Genomic DNA, 15,955 nt, shown 5'->3' with positions numbered 1-15,955 from the left:
GTCGGGGGCTTGTGGCTCCCTCCTGATTCAAAAGACAGCCACATCCTCAGTCGCCAGCCCTTACCACGTGTGCTCGAGCCTCCGTACCTCTGCACTTCCGCAACTCCTCTGAGTCTCAGTGTGCTTTTCTCTTTCCTTCTAGTTGTAGAATGTCCACTGAGCCCGCCTTCCTGTAGTTCTGGATGATGTCCGTTTTGTCTTTTAGTTGTATTTTTGAATTTGTTGTGGGAGGCAGCCATTTCCGGTGTCTACCTATGCCGCCATCTTGGTTTCTCTAGTTCTGTAGTCATTTAATGCACTCTGCCTTAGTTCCCTCTGAATAACCTGTCTTGTTTAGGTTGACTAGTCAATTAAAAGTGTTTTTCCGCCCTAGCTGGTTTAGCTCAGTGGATAGAGCATCAGCCTGCAGACTGAATAGTTCAGGTTCAATTCCAGTCAAGGGCACACACCCAGGTTGCGGGCTCAGTCGCCAGTAGGGGGCATGCAGGAGGCAGCTGATCAATAATTCTCTCTCATCATTGATATTTCTGTCTCTCTCCCTCTCCTTTCCTCTCTGAAATCAATAAAAACATATTTTAAAATAAAATAAACGTGTTTTACAGAGTTTCTGTTGTAGACATCATTGTAGCCTCCTCCTTATGTAAAAATAAATGCTTATACATCATTAGAAAAGTGAGAGCAGTTCAGGCTAAATCATCAGTTAGTAATGAACAGTGCCTTTGCCTGCAATGTCTCCTCTGTACACTCCGACAAGCTGTGCTGGGCCGCTGGTAGGGGAAGGGTTTGAGATTCTGGTTGTGTTTTACCTTTTCCTTGGAGGCAGCGTTCCTTGTCTCCCCATGGTTGCCATCTCCCCTCCCCCAGTCCTGTTTCCTTCCCACGCCCCTCCCACCAGGAATGCTAGAAACTGTCCAGGGAGAACTGGTTTGATGGGGAGCCTCCCTGCATCAGGAAAGGTCAGGCAGATAACGCAGAGCTCTGTGCTCCTGGCAGGCCCCTCAGCACTCCTGGGCGCAGCTCGCTGTCTCTTCGGGACCAGCAGCGCTCACCCCAGCATGCCCCTGTGCAGTGAACAAGGCTAGAGAAAAGCCAGACCGTGCTGCCTGTCTCATTTCAGATTCATGACCACAAACCAAGTGCACCCTTAACAGTGCAGGCAGTTGTACCATATTTCCTGGTTTCCTTCCCCACTCTGCTAATTACTCCTTACCTTCTGCAGTCTGCGGCCTCATTCTCCATGCGCACTCTCAGCTGATGGCCCGCCTTCCGATTCCTGGAGAAAACATGCGGCAGAAAGGACCTCCTGACGGGCTTGCACTGCCACCCCCCTCGTTGCAGGCCCACCCTAGGTCCCAGCTCCTCCCACCTGCTCTGAGCCCTTGCCCAGCAGCCCCATTTCTCCTGCTTTGTCTGATTTTCCAGCTCAAGTAAAAAAAACTTTTATTTTTTAGTAGCCATTTACATTCTGTTCCTTCTCCCATCATGGGAATAAATAAAAAGGAACTCTTGCCCTGGCCAGGTGGCTCACTTGGTTGGCATGTCATCCCATACACCGAAAGGTTGCAGGTTCGATTCCATGTCAGGGCACATGCCTACGTTGCAGGTTTGGTTTCCTGTTGGGTGATGTTTCTTTTCCCTTCTTCTCTTTAATAATCAATAAACATATCCTCTGGGAGGATTAAAAATAAACTTCCTCTCTTTAAAAATCAATAAACATATCCTCTGGGAGGATTTAAAAAAAGGGGGGGAACTCCTGATCTCATTTCCCCTGCGGGCTTCCACCCACATCTCTGCACCCATTCACCACAGAACTTCGGGACGAGTTGCCTGTGCTCACTCTCCTCCCTCTGCCCTCACACCCTCTGCTGAATCGATCCCTCAGATGAGGCCCGTGGTCTCTGAGTCACCATCTGATCTTACCTGTCAGCTTCACTTCGCCTGGCTTTACCCTCTTTTCCTGAAATGCTTTCCTCTCATCTTCTAGAACAGCGGTCACCAACTGATGGTCCACGGACCACTGATGGTCCGTGAGGTCCGAAAGGTTGGCAACCGCTGTTCTAGACCGCCACACTCCTGGCTTCCTCCTGCCTCTGTTCTTCTTGGTTCTCTGCATGGCTCTTGATTTCTCTGCGTTCTGAATGTGAGGGTGCCCAGGACTTAGTAGTTAAGCTCTCATCCTCTCCTGTGTTTATTCTCTCACTGATTTATCTGGCTTCTTGGCTTTACTGTCTCTAATCTGATGACTCCTAAGCTCGTCTCCAGCTCAGACCTGTTCCTGGAGCCTCAGACTCAAACATCATCCAGTACCCATCCCACAGTTAACACGTCCACAGTCGAGGTCCTGATGACTCCTCGCATGCCATCCTCCCCCAGGACCCCGTCCCTATAAATGACAACTCTTCTTTCTTACTTGCTTAAGCCTAAGCATTATCTCCTCTGTTTACCTCATATTCTAGTTGCGGGTCATGAAAACTCTTTCTGGAAAGGGCCAGGCAGTAATAACTTAGGCTTTGAAGGCTGTGCAGGCTCTGCCACAGCTGTTCTTCTCCACCCTGTGGCACAATCGCAGGCACAGATGATATGTAAATGAAGGAGCGTGGCTGTGTTCCAATAAAGCTTTATTCAGTGGGTCAGATGTGGCCCTCGGACTAGATTCCTGGCCCCTACTCCAGGTCCATCAGCAAAATAGAACCTGACCAGATTCTCACAACTCACCTCACCTATCCTGTTGCCACCCAGGTCCGAGGCACCTGCATATCCTGCCTGGATGCTGGGGGCCTCCTCACTGGTCTCGCCAGGCCCTCCCTGGCCTCAGTGTGGAGCCAGTGAGTCCCTCTAAAGCAGCGGTTCTCAACCTGTGGGTCGAGACCCTTTTGGGGGTCGAACGACCCTTTCACGGGTCACCTAAGACCATCGAAAACACATATAATTACATATTGTTTTTGTGATTAATCACTATTCTTTAATTATGTTCAATTTGTAACAATGAAATTGGGGGTCACCACAACATGAGGAACTGTATTAAAGGGGCGCAGCATTAGGAAGGTTGAGAACCACTGCTCTAAAGCATAAGCACCAGGTCATAAAACAGCGTCAGTTTTACAGCAAGCTCATTCTGATGCCCACACTCACGTACAGAAAGACTAGACAGCTCTTAGTTCTTGGCAGTGCCTCTGTGCTGTGAAGTCCTAATTGTGTTTCTCGCATAGTCACCATTATTCCTAATCACATGCAGGTAGATATTATTGGCCATGTCCTTGGCAGACTGGAGAAACAAATTTACATGAATTTATTAAATAAACAAGTCTAAGCAGAACAAAACAAGACAAACAGAAGACAATCCCCTCATAAAAAGGTCACGTCAGCTCAAAACCCTGCACTGGCTCCCTGCCTTCCCCGAGTGGAAGTCAGTCCTCCCCGACCAGGGCTGCGTGTGGCCTGACCCTGCTGCCGCCCCGACCACCACTCTCACTGCTCTTCTTACTTCCTATGCTCTGGCCATGCTGGCTTCCCTGCTGTTCTGGAACATTCCAGGCGTGATCCCTACTTGGGCCTTTATATTTTCCGTTTCTGTGCCTAGAATGCTCATGCCCTAAAATCCACAGGCTTTTTTGCTTAACTCTCCAGATGCTTATTTGTTACCTTCTCAGTAACACCTTCTCTGGGTGCCCTAAAACCACAACCTCTATCCGACACAGATCGTTTTTCTTGGGCGGATGTGGCACATGTGCTACCTGCATGTCCTGTTTTCTCTGCCTTCCCTCCTACAGTGTAAGCTCCATGGGGCGCAGGCTCTGTCCCCGGTGCCTTTAACAGTGGTAGCACATGATGGGCACCGAATAAAAGATCTGCTCAATTAATCAGTCACAAGAGGAAATGACCAAAATGACATCAGCATGTGTAGCTTAAGGAAATCTCAAGCCTGGCCGGTGTGGCTCAGTGGTTGAGGTCATATGCCCAGGTTGTGGGCTTGATCCCCAGGGGGCATGTGCAGGAGGCAGCTGATCAGTGATTCTCTCTCATCATTGATATTTCTATCTCTCTTTCCTTCTCCTTTCCTCTACCTCTAAAAACAATTGAAAAAACATTTTTTAAAAATCTCAAGAAGATAAAATTAGTGTGTGTGTGTGTGAGAAAGAGAGAGAGAGAGAGAGAGTAGAGAGAGAGAGAGAGAGAGAGAAAGAGAAATACTGGAACAGAGCTAGTGTTGCAGCTTAACTATAAGCATTTGTTTTGGTTTATACCCAAAAGGGAATATCATTCAGGAAATACTTCAATGCTAGGAGCAAAATCTTACAAAAATAAAACCCTATTAAATAAAAAATCTAGCCTTCCCACACAGAATGCATAATTTACCTTTAACAAGATCCTAGTCACCATAGCAGTTTGGGAAGCTGCCATTTTGAAAGTCGTAATTCATATTTTATTGAGCAGACCTGGCTCTCTCCGCTCTTTGTCATACACACCCTCACTCTTTAAAATTTGGTACGTAGAGATTTTACTCATCTTCTAAAGGAGGATCAGAGGTGTGGCCTGTGTTTTAATTCTCTAATGTCTGGTTTTATGGACATGCAGGGGGTGCTATCCACGCCTTAAAGCTTGGCCTCCTGGCAGTGAGTTCTCAAGTTAGGGGTGGGAGAGGGTGAGGACAGACACGTGTGTGGTTTGAGAACAGCGCAGTGTTTTGTACAAGTGCTTTGATTGGTTGTTACTCATGATATTGAATTCATATTGATCCTAAATAAAGTCAGACCATCTGATTTTTAAGTTTCAGAAAGGAGTGGGGTCATGTGGTTGTACAGATGGAGGAACTAGTAAACATAGTTAATTCTGGGAGAATTGCCCCACTTGACCCAGAGTGTGAGGCTCACATGGCGAGTTCAGGAGGATGCAGATGATCTCCTGGCTGTCTTATGGAAACACTGGGATGCAGTCCATTAGCGGGGTGGAATACTCCGGCATTGTACTGCTATGGGCTGTTGTACACAGAGTATAGCTGTGGTATGTGATCTTACAAATGCAGGTTTTCAGACAGCGTACTGTAATTTCCGGTTTATTCTAAGCCTGGTTTTATCAGGTGGGGTTTTTAAATCTGCTGAACTGCTATCCCATAAAAATTGTTGAGTTTTATTATTGATTAATTTTTATTAAAAAATTGTCAGACCTTTCACTGTGCAAGGTAAACTAATGTTCTCCTAAGGACATTATCGGTGCTCTATTATCTAGTCCTTCAGTAAATATTTACTGAAAACCTACTTTGCATTACCCTTCTTGAATTAATGAATTTAAAGTTTTGCTGTCTTCCACAAGCTTCTCAGAATTCTCACTACATTAGATGTTTTCCATATTTCCCTTGAGTCTACTTAGGAACACTGACAATTTTGTTTCTCTTTTCCTTCATGAGCCCTGCAGAAGTTTTAATTAACAGGTATATGTTAATACCTGCTATCAGGAGTGGATAAATGTTTTGTAACATTCTTCAGTGAAGAGACATTAGAGGGTGGCAACTTTACTTTCTTGGAATGCTGGGATGGTTAAAATGTTATCCACTTGGTAGTTGTTTCAGCTACAACTGGTAACTCAAGTTGTTTTTGAAAAATTGTAAGTCTCATTTTCCTTTCACCACAATAGGTATATGCAGGGTGTCCCAAAAATGTATATACACGTTGAATACCACTGTTAATCCCAATGGGTTACATCTGAAAAGAAAGACACATCAGTTGAGGTATCAGCTGTTAAACTGTGTATACATTTTTTGGAACACCCTGTATTTTGTATTTTTTATGCCCTCTATTTTTAAAAGTACTTGCAGATGTCTGGATATTCATAGTTAAAGTACTTTTTAAAATTCTATGAAAACCTGCCTTTAAAGACCTTGCAATGAACACCAATATACCCACCATCTATCCATTAACCTTTTAGTATATTTGCTTGATCACACCTCTCCCTCTACAGGTCTCTATAGCCCTTCATTAATGTATCTTATTCTTGGTACATTTCAAGGGTTTTCCTGGCCTGTGATGGAGGCTAATTTGTATTCCAGGATCACAGTTTAAATTGGTGAAAAAGAAGGTGATGAGGAATCAGTTTTAGATATTAGATACAGCTCTGTTACTGACCTCTACGATGTATATTGATAAGTTCGACTAATTGTTAATGTTCCTATGATTTAATATTACTTTTGCATTTAGTATAATCTTTTATTAGAAACTAGAGGCCCGATGCACAAAATACGTGCAAGGGGCTCGCTCGGCCCTTGCAGCCCCGGCGGCTACCCCGGCAGCTGCCCTGGCTTCATCCAGAAGGTCATCCGGATGGTTGTTAGGCCTTTCGGTCAATTTGCATATCACCCTTTTATTATTATAGATTCTTCAATTGCTGACTGTCACAATGGTATGGATACTAATTGTGTATATTTACTGTTGTCATTACAAATGGTTTTACTGTTACTTCATGTGGGATTTAATCTTTCATGTCTTTTTCTGCCCAGGAGTAGCCCATCGAAGCCAGAGCAGTGAAGGAGTCAGTTCTCTCAGCAGCTCGCCCTCCAATAGCCTTGAAACGCAATCGCAGTCTCTCTCACGTTCCCAGAGCATGGATATAGATGGTGTCTCTTGTGAGAAAAGGTAAAGTGAGCCGATTTCCCAATAGAGTGTATTGATGGAAAGAGAAAGATCCATTCAATTTAGTCTCTAGTCATTAGTCTCAGATGCCAGCCCAGAGATCCATGCCAGTCCATAGCAAATTAGAGCTAAATTTATTAAACTTAAAGGTCTTTGTATTATTCTGAAGTGTTCTTTATACCTTTTTATGTTTTTGGTGTTGAAATGTCTTTTGTGAAATAATGGTGTAGGTGGTAAGAAATGTTTTTTTAGTTTTTTAATGTCTTTATAAACACAAAGTTGGCATCATCTGTCAGCCCCTAAATATTTCTTTGAAATTTTGCTGATCAGTGAACATTTAAAAGGTGGAGGAGCTCAATAAGTGGACTGATCTAGCTGAGCCAAACAGTCTGCGAGCTCTATAAGGATCAGGGTGCCCTGGAGCAGAGCCTTCCTGTGCTGCAAGTGCACCATGGCCAGGTGATAGAGTGGCGGAGGTGTTGATTTCTTTATTCCATGGGCCAGCCAGACACCCACCCCAACTCGAAGACCCATTTCCACTGCTCTAAGCTGCCCCCTCTGTTTATGTCAGCAGGCCAGACAAATATTATCTTCTCTGTGTGTTACAATATGAAAAAGGTTGAGAAGTACTAGAATAGAGCTTCGGTAGTTGGGTGAGTTGGGGGTGAGGAACCGGATCAGAGACCACACACATTAGGCAAGAGTTCAGGAAGGTCGCACTCTCAGGGAAAAGATCAAGTTAACCCCATAGAGTAAAAACAGTTTTGTTCTTATAACCTTTGCTTTGACTATATGTATTTTCTTTTTTTAAATATATTTTTATTGATTTTAGAGAGGAAGGGAGAGGAAGAGAGACAGAAACATCAGTGATGAAAGAGAACCATTGATCGGCTGCCTCCTGCATGCCCTCCCCTGGATATTGAGCCTACAACGTGGCCATGTGCCCTGACAGAGAATGATAGGCTGATGCTCAACCACTGAGCCACACCGACTGGGCAATACATGTATTTTTTTTTTTTTAATCAAGTCAACTCTGTGATTTCATGGCTAATAGGTAACTTTCATCTGGGTTTAGCACCTAGATTCACACTATCGGTATATATAGTCTAAAAAACCTCAAGCTAAGAATCGTCATATACAGTGAACCAAGGCATCTACCAGAAGAAAACACAAAGCATCATGTCTTCAGAGAATTTCCTTAGAAAGATTTCCAAGTAACATTAGCTCATGGTCAAAAATCACAAAGCACAGCAGAAAACAGCCACCACGACTAACAGCCAACAGATTAGTGACAACAGTGATTTCACCTAGAGATTTTAGGGTTTTGGAATGATCAGGTACAGAATATAAAATATGTATATTTAAATAAATTAAAAAAGGAATTGAAAACATAAGGGGCAGGTGACTATAAAAACAACCAAGCACATTTGTAAAGAACCAAATACAATTTTTAGAAAGGAAAAGATAATTCAAATTGAAACGAGTTAAACAAAGGATTAGACATAGCTAAAGAGAGAATTAACAGATGGAATGATAGAGCTGAAGAAATTACCCAGAGTATACCACAAAGAAAGAAAGTGATGAAAAATATGAAAGATGGAGATGTAGAATATACAGATTCAATATATATTTAATAGAAACATTAAAAGGAGAGGAGAGAGACTTGGAGAGATTCTCCAGTTTTCTCCTTATTAGACATTTTTCCCTCTACTGGTTTGGAAGCCATTATCAAAAAATAAATGGCTGAAATATAAAATAATATTGAATGTCAATTATAATTTTTAAAAAAAGATAAATGGTTGAGGATTTCTCTAGAGTTGATAAATGATATGAATCTTCAGATTCAGGAAGCCCAGCAACTCACAAACAGGTTAAACAAAAAGCAATTTCTATCTAGACATCTCTTAATAAAATTGTAGAATACCAAAGACCTATAAGTAGTCAGAAAAGAGATTCTCTACAAAAGAACAACTATTAGATGTCTCAAAGATGGAAGCCAGAGGATGTTGGAGTAATAGCATTGAATGCTAACAGGAAGTCTACTGAAAATTGTGTACCTTTGTGGAACAATCTTTTAAGAGCAAGGGTGAAATAAAGACATTAATAGATTAAAAACCTGATAACCTGCCACTAAAAGACCCCCAACTTTTTTTTTTTAATATATTTTTATTGATTTCAGAGAGGAAGGGAGAGGGAGAGAGAGATAGAAACATCACTAATGAGAGAGAACCATTGATCGGCTGCCTCCTGCACTCCCCCAACTGACGATTGAGCCAGCAACCGGGGCATATGCCCTTGACTGGAATCCAACACGGGACCTTTCAGTCCACAGGCCAATGCTCTATCCACTAAGCCAAACCAGCTAGGGCCCCCTGACTTTTTTAACAGATGTAGTTAAGAAGGAAAATGATCTCAGGAATAATGTGTGACATGCAAGAAGGAAGGGTGAGTGAAGAAAATAATAAACACTGATGGTATAAAGCAATAACAACAGTGTAGAAAAATCAGATATGTCTAACATTTAGCTGGCCAGCAGTAGCAGGTTAGTCGTAAGGGGCGTTTAGGGGGTTCGTTGACCCAAGCAAGATCTAAAGTCCTTTTATACTTGAGAAAGGAGTAAAGGTACTGGCCAACTTTTTTTTTTTTTTTTAAGACACTGGCCAACTTTTAGATTTTGAGTTAAGAATACTTGATTAAAGTTCAGGGTAGCCACTAATAGAATGAAATAGAGTATATCATCCAAACCAGTAAAAGGGAAGTATGGAACCATAGTGAGGAGGTGGGAGAGTGAAGTTAAGTCAATTCAAAGAAAGGGAAAGAAGAAACAAATTTCTAAAAAGACAAATAGCACAAAATAAGCTGGTCAAAAAAATGAAAATATGTTAGCAATTACAGTAAATCACAGTGAGAAGGAATAGGTTGTATTGAAAACAAAACAGAACCCAGCTTTATCCTTGTTTATAAAAGGAATATCTGAAAGATTAGGTTAGAGAAGTAAGGTTAAGAGTAAAAAAAAAAATCATAAAAGGTATACCAGGCAAACAAAACAAAGTAAACAAAAGAAACTTGGGATAAGCATATTAATGAAGTAGACTTTAAGGCACAAAATATTACTAGACGTAAGCACTATATAACGACAAATGTTTTGTTTACCTGTAGGATTTAACAGTTCTGAAAGTCTATGTACTTAGTAATATAACAGCAATATGCAATAAAGCCAATATTGACAGAACTAGAAGAAATTGACACAGTCATAGTGGGAGTGTTTTAACAATAGATCATTTATCAATAGATTAAAGAGAATAAATATGAGTAAGCCTATGGGCAAATTAAACAACACAGCTGGCAAGCTTGATCCAGTGGAAAGATACAGAACTTTGCACTGTACAGTTGGAGAATACACATTGCTTTCCTAATACTCACTGACCAAAAAGTTTCAACAGTCAGAATCGTACATGTTTTCTCACTAGTATTAGGTTTGATAATTGATACGGGGGGAAAACTTATTTATTTTATAAATATATTTTTATTGATTTCAGAGAGGATGGGCGAGAGAGAGAAACATCAATGATGAAATAGACTTATTGATCAGCCACCTCCTGCATGCCCCCTACCGGGGATCAAGCCCGCAACTTGGGCATGTGCCATTGACTAGAATTGAACCCAGGACGCTTACGTCCGCAGACCGACCCTCTATCCACTGAGCCAAACCAGCTAGGGCAAAAACCTTTTTTAAAAAAACTTTAAGGCATTTGTAAATTTTAGAAATGGAGTATGCTTCTATATACAGGTTAAAGAAAATATCATAATGGAAGTTTGAAAGTATGTGGAACTGAACAGTAACAAATATTATGAATCATGATCTGCGTGTTGCAGCTAGAGTGGTCCTTAGAAGAAAACCTAAAGCTATAATATATTAAAAAGGAAAAAAAGAATACAAGGAAATATTGGGACTAAGAACCCGTTGGTTGGAATGCGCTTCCCCTGGGCATGAATGGGTAACCGCCTTCATGTTGTTGCTCATCTGGCATTTCCCAGTGAGGCTCACCCCATTTCAAGCAGAAAGCCCTGCACTCTCAGTCGCCTTTTCCCTGCTCTTTTTTCTTTAAATTTTCCATAGCACTCACTATACTATGTGCTTTGCTTATTTATGTTTATTGTTTATTCTCTCTTTTTTTAATGTTTTGGGTTTTTTTTATTGATTTCAGAGAGGAAGGGAGAGGGTGAGGGAGGGAGAGAGAATCACCAGTGATGAGAGAGAATCATTGATCAGCTGCTTCCTGCACACATCCTACTGGGGCTCGAGCCCGTAAACCCAGGCATATGTCCTGACCAGGAAATGAACTGTGACCTTCTGGTTCATAGGTCGACGCTCAACCACTGAGCCACCGAGAGGCCAGGCTGTTTACTCCCTTTCTGTCTCTAGATGGAACGTATGCTACATGACGCAGTGATTTATGTATTTATTTATTTTTGTCTTTTTTGTTCACTGACATTTCAGACACCTAGCACAAGCCCTACATAGGATGGGCGCTCAGTAATATTTGTTATTGAAAGGGGGAATTCCATGAAAAGTGTAAATATACAAATGCAAATAAATTTGAAAAGTTGGATGAAAATCAAATTCCTAGAAAAACGTATTTTTCCCAAAATGAATCAAGAAGACCTGAATAATAATAAAAAAAACATGAAATAAATTGAATCAGTATTTTAAAAATTTTCAACAAAAGAACCTTGCTCATATAGTTTTATAGGTTAATGTGATATGATATAGTACAGTATAATATGATCAACTTCAGTTTATGTCAGGAATCCAAGGGTGCTTTAATGTTAGAAAATTTATAAATATTATTCACCATATTATAAAAGAGAAAAGCCATTGCAAATTTTGCTAAACTTCAACAGTTGATGATAAAAATTTTAACAAACAGGGCACAGAAAGGTGCGTCCTTAAACCGACAATAGCAGAGATAGAGTTAACAAAATAATCATACCTTCCCCTGCATTTCCAGGCTCCGTTGCAGCTAGACTGGGGTCAAGTGACTAGTTCTGTCCCATAGACTGTGAGAGGAAGTGACATGTGTCACTTGTAGGAAAGGCAGTTGAGCCGATGTTCCTCCTCCGTCCCTCTCTTCTCTTGCTCCAGTGACCTGGGAGGCTGCGTATTGCAGATGGCATAGATTAAAGATGAAGTCAGGATGCTTCACTCTCACCAGACTTTGCGTAAGCAAGAAATAAACCCTTATAGTGTTAAGCCTCTAAGATTTCAGAGTATATGTGTTGCCAAGGCAGAGCCTGTCTTATTCTGACTAATACAAAGAACAGCTGCCAGAAAACTGCAGCACTCTCATTTTCAGTGGTGAGGCGTTAGAAACTCTCTTTAGAATCAGTAATGAGAACAAGAATGGCTGCTATTTCTGCTTCTCTTCACCATGGGGATCCTACCCCGTGCAGGGAACAAGTAGGGACTGGAGTGGAAGAAACAAAACATTTATTGTTCAAAGATAAAATGATTACCTAGTGAGCCCTGTGTATAAGTAAAGTTGCTTAAAATAGATCTGTGTCCAAAATCAGTTACATTACTGTGTACTAGCAGCAACCAAACATTAGAAAACTTAATTTTTAAAAAGGTACCATTCATAATTTCATTTAAAAATATATGGTACATAGGTATAAATTGAGTGAAAGAAGTGAAAGACTTGTGGAGAAAATTATAAAAGTTTATCAAAAGACCTTAATGAAAGCCTAAATACTTGGAGAGAGATACCATGGGTAGACTCAGTAACATAACGATGCCATTTCTCCTCACTGTGATCTCTGAAGTCAGTGAAATTCTAGTCAAAATCCCAGCAGAATATTTTTTTAAATATATTTTATTGATTTTTTACAGAGAGGAAGGGGGAGGGATAGAGAGTCAGAAACATCGATGAGAGAGAGAAACATCGATCAGCTGCCTCCTGCACATCTCCCACTGGGGATGTGCCCGCAACCAAGGTACATGCCTTTGACTGGAATCGAACCTGGGACCTTACAGTCCGCAGGCTGACGCTCTATCCACTGAGCCAAACCGGTTAGGGCCCAGCAGAATATTTAAGGAACCTGGCAAGCTAATTCCTAGTTCTGTTTGCAAAAGCAAAGGGTCAAGAATGGCCAAGACGCTCCTAAAGTAGAAGAACCAGGTGGAGGCATTGACCCAGCACGTATCCAGACTTAGTGTGAAGTTTTAGTAAGACCGCGTGGTGTTGGCTCAGGGACAAACAGCTTGTCTAATGGAACAGAAACCAGTGTCCAGAAAAAACCACACATATACTGTATAATAGGACATATGAATAGGTGACTTCATATTAGTGTAAAAATGATGGTCTTTTCAATAAATGGTCCTGGGACACTTATTTATTTAATGTGGGGAAAAATACTATATGTTCTCAACTAGATTTTATAATCAGGCTCTGAATGATTGTATATAGAAAATATGCTCTATTTTTTTGAAAGTGAGCCTAAGAAAATGACAACTTGGGAAAAATATTAAAATTATCATAGAATGTTTCTATCTTAATATATGAAGAGAGCTCTTTAAAGAATTAATAGAAAGAAAAGATGAACCTTTAATATTTCGCTTTCCTGACTGATTTTGATTGATATTTAAAAACTTCCTCAGCCAGAGGCTGAGACATTGGGTGCATTTATGGAAGGTAAAAGACTTATTTGTCTTTTGTACTTAAAGCATGTCCCAGGTGGATGTGGATTCAGGAATTGAAAATATGGAAGTTGATGAAAATGATCGAAGAGAAAAAAGGAGCCTCAGCGACAAGGTTGGTAAGAGGAAGCCTTGCTTCTGTTTTAGTACAGGTGACATGACACAGGGAAACAGCGCTCACGTCTCCTATCTGCGGAGTCTGTTAAGAGTGGCCACCCAATCACCAGGTCCTGGTCACGTGATTGGTTTTTCATTTTGAGGAAAAATGAGTAGTCCAGCCTGCCCTTACTAATGGAAGTATAACTCAGTCTTTTAAAGAGGAAAGGAGAGGAAGAGGGAGAAACATCAATGAGGAGAGAAAATCATTGATTGGCTGCCTCCTGCACTCCCCCATTGGGGATCAAGCCTGCAGCCCAGGCATGTGCCCTGACCAGAATCGACCTTGACCTCCTAGTTCATAGGTCAGCACTCAACCACTGAGCCACTCCAGCTGGCCTAACTCAGTCCTTTTAACTGATAAAATTCTTCCCTTATCTTTGTTTCAGGCCCATGTTTCCAACAGGAAATTTGGTTTGTAATAGGAATTCATTCAGAGCTAATTTGAATGTTTTCTGTTGGTGTTTGGCCTAAGCAAGTAGATCAGTCATGTCTTTGGGACTATTCCAAGGAAAATGACTGGAAATTCAGACAGTATGTGGGACCCAGTAGCAAGAACAAACTTCTTGAAAACATGAAGTCTTCATATTTTGTTATCATCTGAGTTCAGTTTCTATATTTAGAAACGGTGTTGTGGGTTTTTGCTGTTTCTGGTGTGGTGTAGAACTGGTGTAGGCAATTGGATCACTTTCTGTTCAGTAAGTTGTAAGTGTTCAGCAGCACACATTGATTGTTAGAAGTTGCAGTGGAAGCAGTGTGATGCTTCATTTTGTATAGTTCTTCAGTGTTATGCAAAGTGTAGCTCTCACGTCACAGTAAAAGTTTCTCTTTCTCTAAGTCAGTAGGTGAATAGTTCTATGCACTTCTGAAATGAATTAAGTCAGGATTAAGTATTTCTATGGAAGTCTAGCTCGGACCTCCCACCACTTGAAATTAACCCCCAAATCTTCTTCCTCACAAGGAGCCGCCGTCGGGTTCTGAAGTATCTGAAGAGCAGGCGTTGCAGCTGGTCTGTAAGATCTTTCGTGTCTCCTGGAAGGACCGGGACAGAGATGTCATCTTTCTTTCTTCTCTTTCTGCACAGTTTAAGCAGAACCCAAAAGAAGGTAGGACTCTAGCTCAGCTGCCCTATTTCAGAGTCCTGTCCTTAAGGGAGAAAGAGAATGTAAGCTCTTGCCCTTCCCTGCTGTCCCCACCCTGGGTGGGGGTTTGAGTACAGGGGTACTTCTTGGTCAGGGCTCTGATGTATGGCCACTTCCCACTGATCTTATCAATACTTTTCTTTTTTACTTTTACCATTCTCTAAAAGAAAATTATATAAATAAGTTAATAGTGTCCATTGTCTCAGGGTTGATATTTTTTCCTTTGTACAAAGAAGATGCTTGGAGCATTAGCAGCACCTCTTACAAAGCAGGAGCATTCTGGGTAGTCTGCAGGGACCCTGAGAGAGGCCCTCCATATGGCCTGTACCTGCCTGCAGTGCCTCCCAGGTCCTTTGTAGACAGTGGAGTAAATCTGCTGAATTCAATTGCTTAGCAAGATTGGACAGACTGATATTTTGCTGTGTTCCCAGTATTCTATCTTAAGAAGCTGCACTAAAACCACACTTAAAACAAAGTAATAAAACTCAGCATGGCAGCCATTTGGAATACAGAAGAGGTAGGGGAGGTGGGCAAGGGTGTTCTCTTGCACATCACAGCAGTGCTGCTGGCAGGGATTTGTGTCCGGTTTCTCACTGATGCCTTCCCAGTGCCACGAAGGGTGCCTTGCACTTAGTCCCTCATTAGGTGCATTTTCTTTTCTTTTCATTGATTTCAGAGAGGAAGGGAGAGGGATAGAATCATCAGTGATGAGAGAGAATCATTGATTGGCTGCTTCCTGCAAGTCCCACGCTGGGGATCGAGCCCACGACCTGTGCATGTGCCCTGACCGGGAATCGAACCCATGGCCTCTTGGTTCCTGGGTTGATGCTCAACTGCTGAGCCACACCAGCTGGGCTATAAGTTATAATTTTTAATAACCAAATCAGATAAGACTTGCCTGCATCGGAGCTGTTATTTATGTAGTGATGTTTAAAATGTATTTAAAGACCTACATACAGTAAAGCAGTTGGGAGCTGCGGAGAGTGAGAAGGAAGCTTAGCAGTGGGAATCTGCTCCAAAAAGCCAGACGGTGACTAGAAGTCAGACGCTTCATAAAATACTTTGAACTTTGTACTTGATAGTTTTACTGTGTATAAAACATATACAGGAGAAGGAATACTAACCCAGTTGATTTCTAGTGTGATAAACTAACCTCTAGTTGGGAGTAACTTTTGTACAGCTAATACAGATCAGCAGTAACTCATTGACTGCACTCTAATAATTTTTTTTAATGAGGTTTGTATTTTGGAATAACTCTAGATTTCTAAAACAGTATTAAGAGAGTACAGGGAGTTTCTGCATGCACTTTACCCAGTTCCCTAACGTTACCATCTTAC

At 41.6% G+C, this 15,955-nt stretch overlaps 1 protein-coding gene across 3 annotated transcripts in view; it reads left to right on the top strand.

Annotated features, from left to right (window-relative positions):
• The window catches only part of UBE4B (ubiquitination factor E4B), a 95,560-nt gene that overhangs the window by 30,459 nt on the left and 49,146 nt on the right, over nucleotides 1-15,955 (top strand). Inside the window, exons 1-4 of one of the 3 annotated variants that reach the window (XM_015565903.1) lie at nucleotides 6,539-6,626; nucleotides 11,770-11,846; nucleotides 13,348-13,435; nucleotides 14,438-14,582. In XM_015565903.1, the coding sequence (XP_015421389.1) occupies nucleotides 13,349-13,435; nucleotides 14,438-14,582 (232 nt within the window). In that variant the 5' untranslated portion in view covers nucleotides 6,539-6,626; nucleotides 11,770-11,846; nucleotide 13,348. Of the gene's footprint in view, nucleotides 1-6,490; nucleotides 6,627-11,769; nucleotides 11,847-13,347; nucleotides 13,436-14,437; nucleotides 14,583-15,955 lie in introns of those variants that run through there. The other 2 variants (XM_006766743.2, XM_015565904.1) reach the window with 2 other exon arrangements.

Source organism: Myotis davidii, unplaced genomic scaffold, assembly GCF_000327345.1.
Source record: "Myotis davidii unplaced genomic scaffold, ASM32734v1 scaffold299, whole genome shotgun sequence".
NCBI classification, from domain to species: domain Eukaryota; kingdom Metazoa; phylum Chordata; class Mammalia; order Chiroptera; family Vespertilionidae; genus Myotis; species Myotis davidii.
This window is presented reverse-complemented; position numbering and strand designations above follow the sequence as displayed.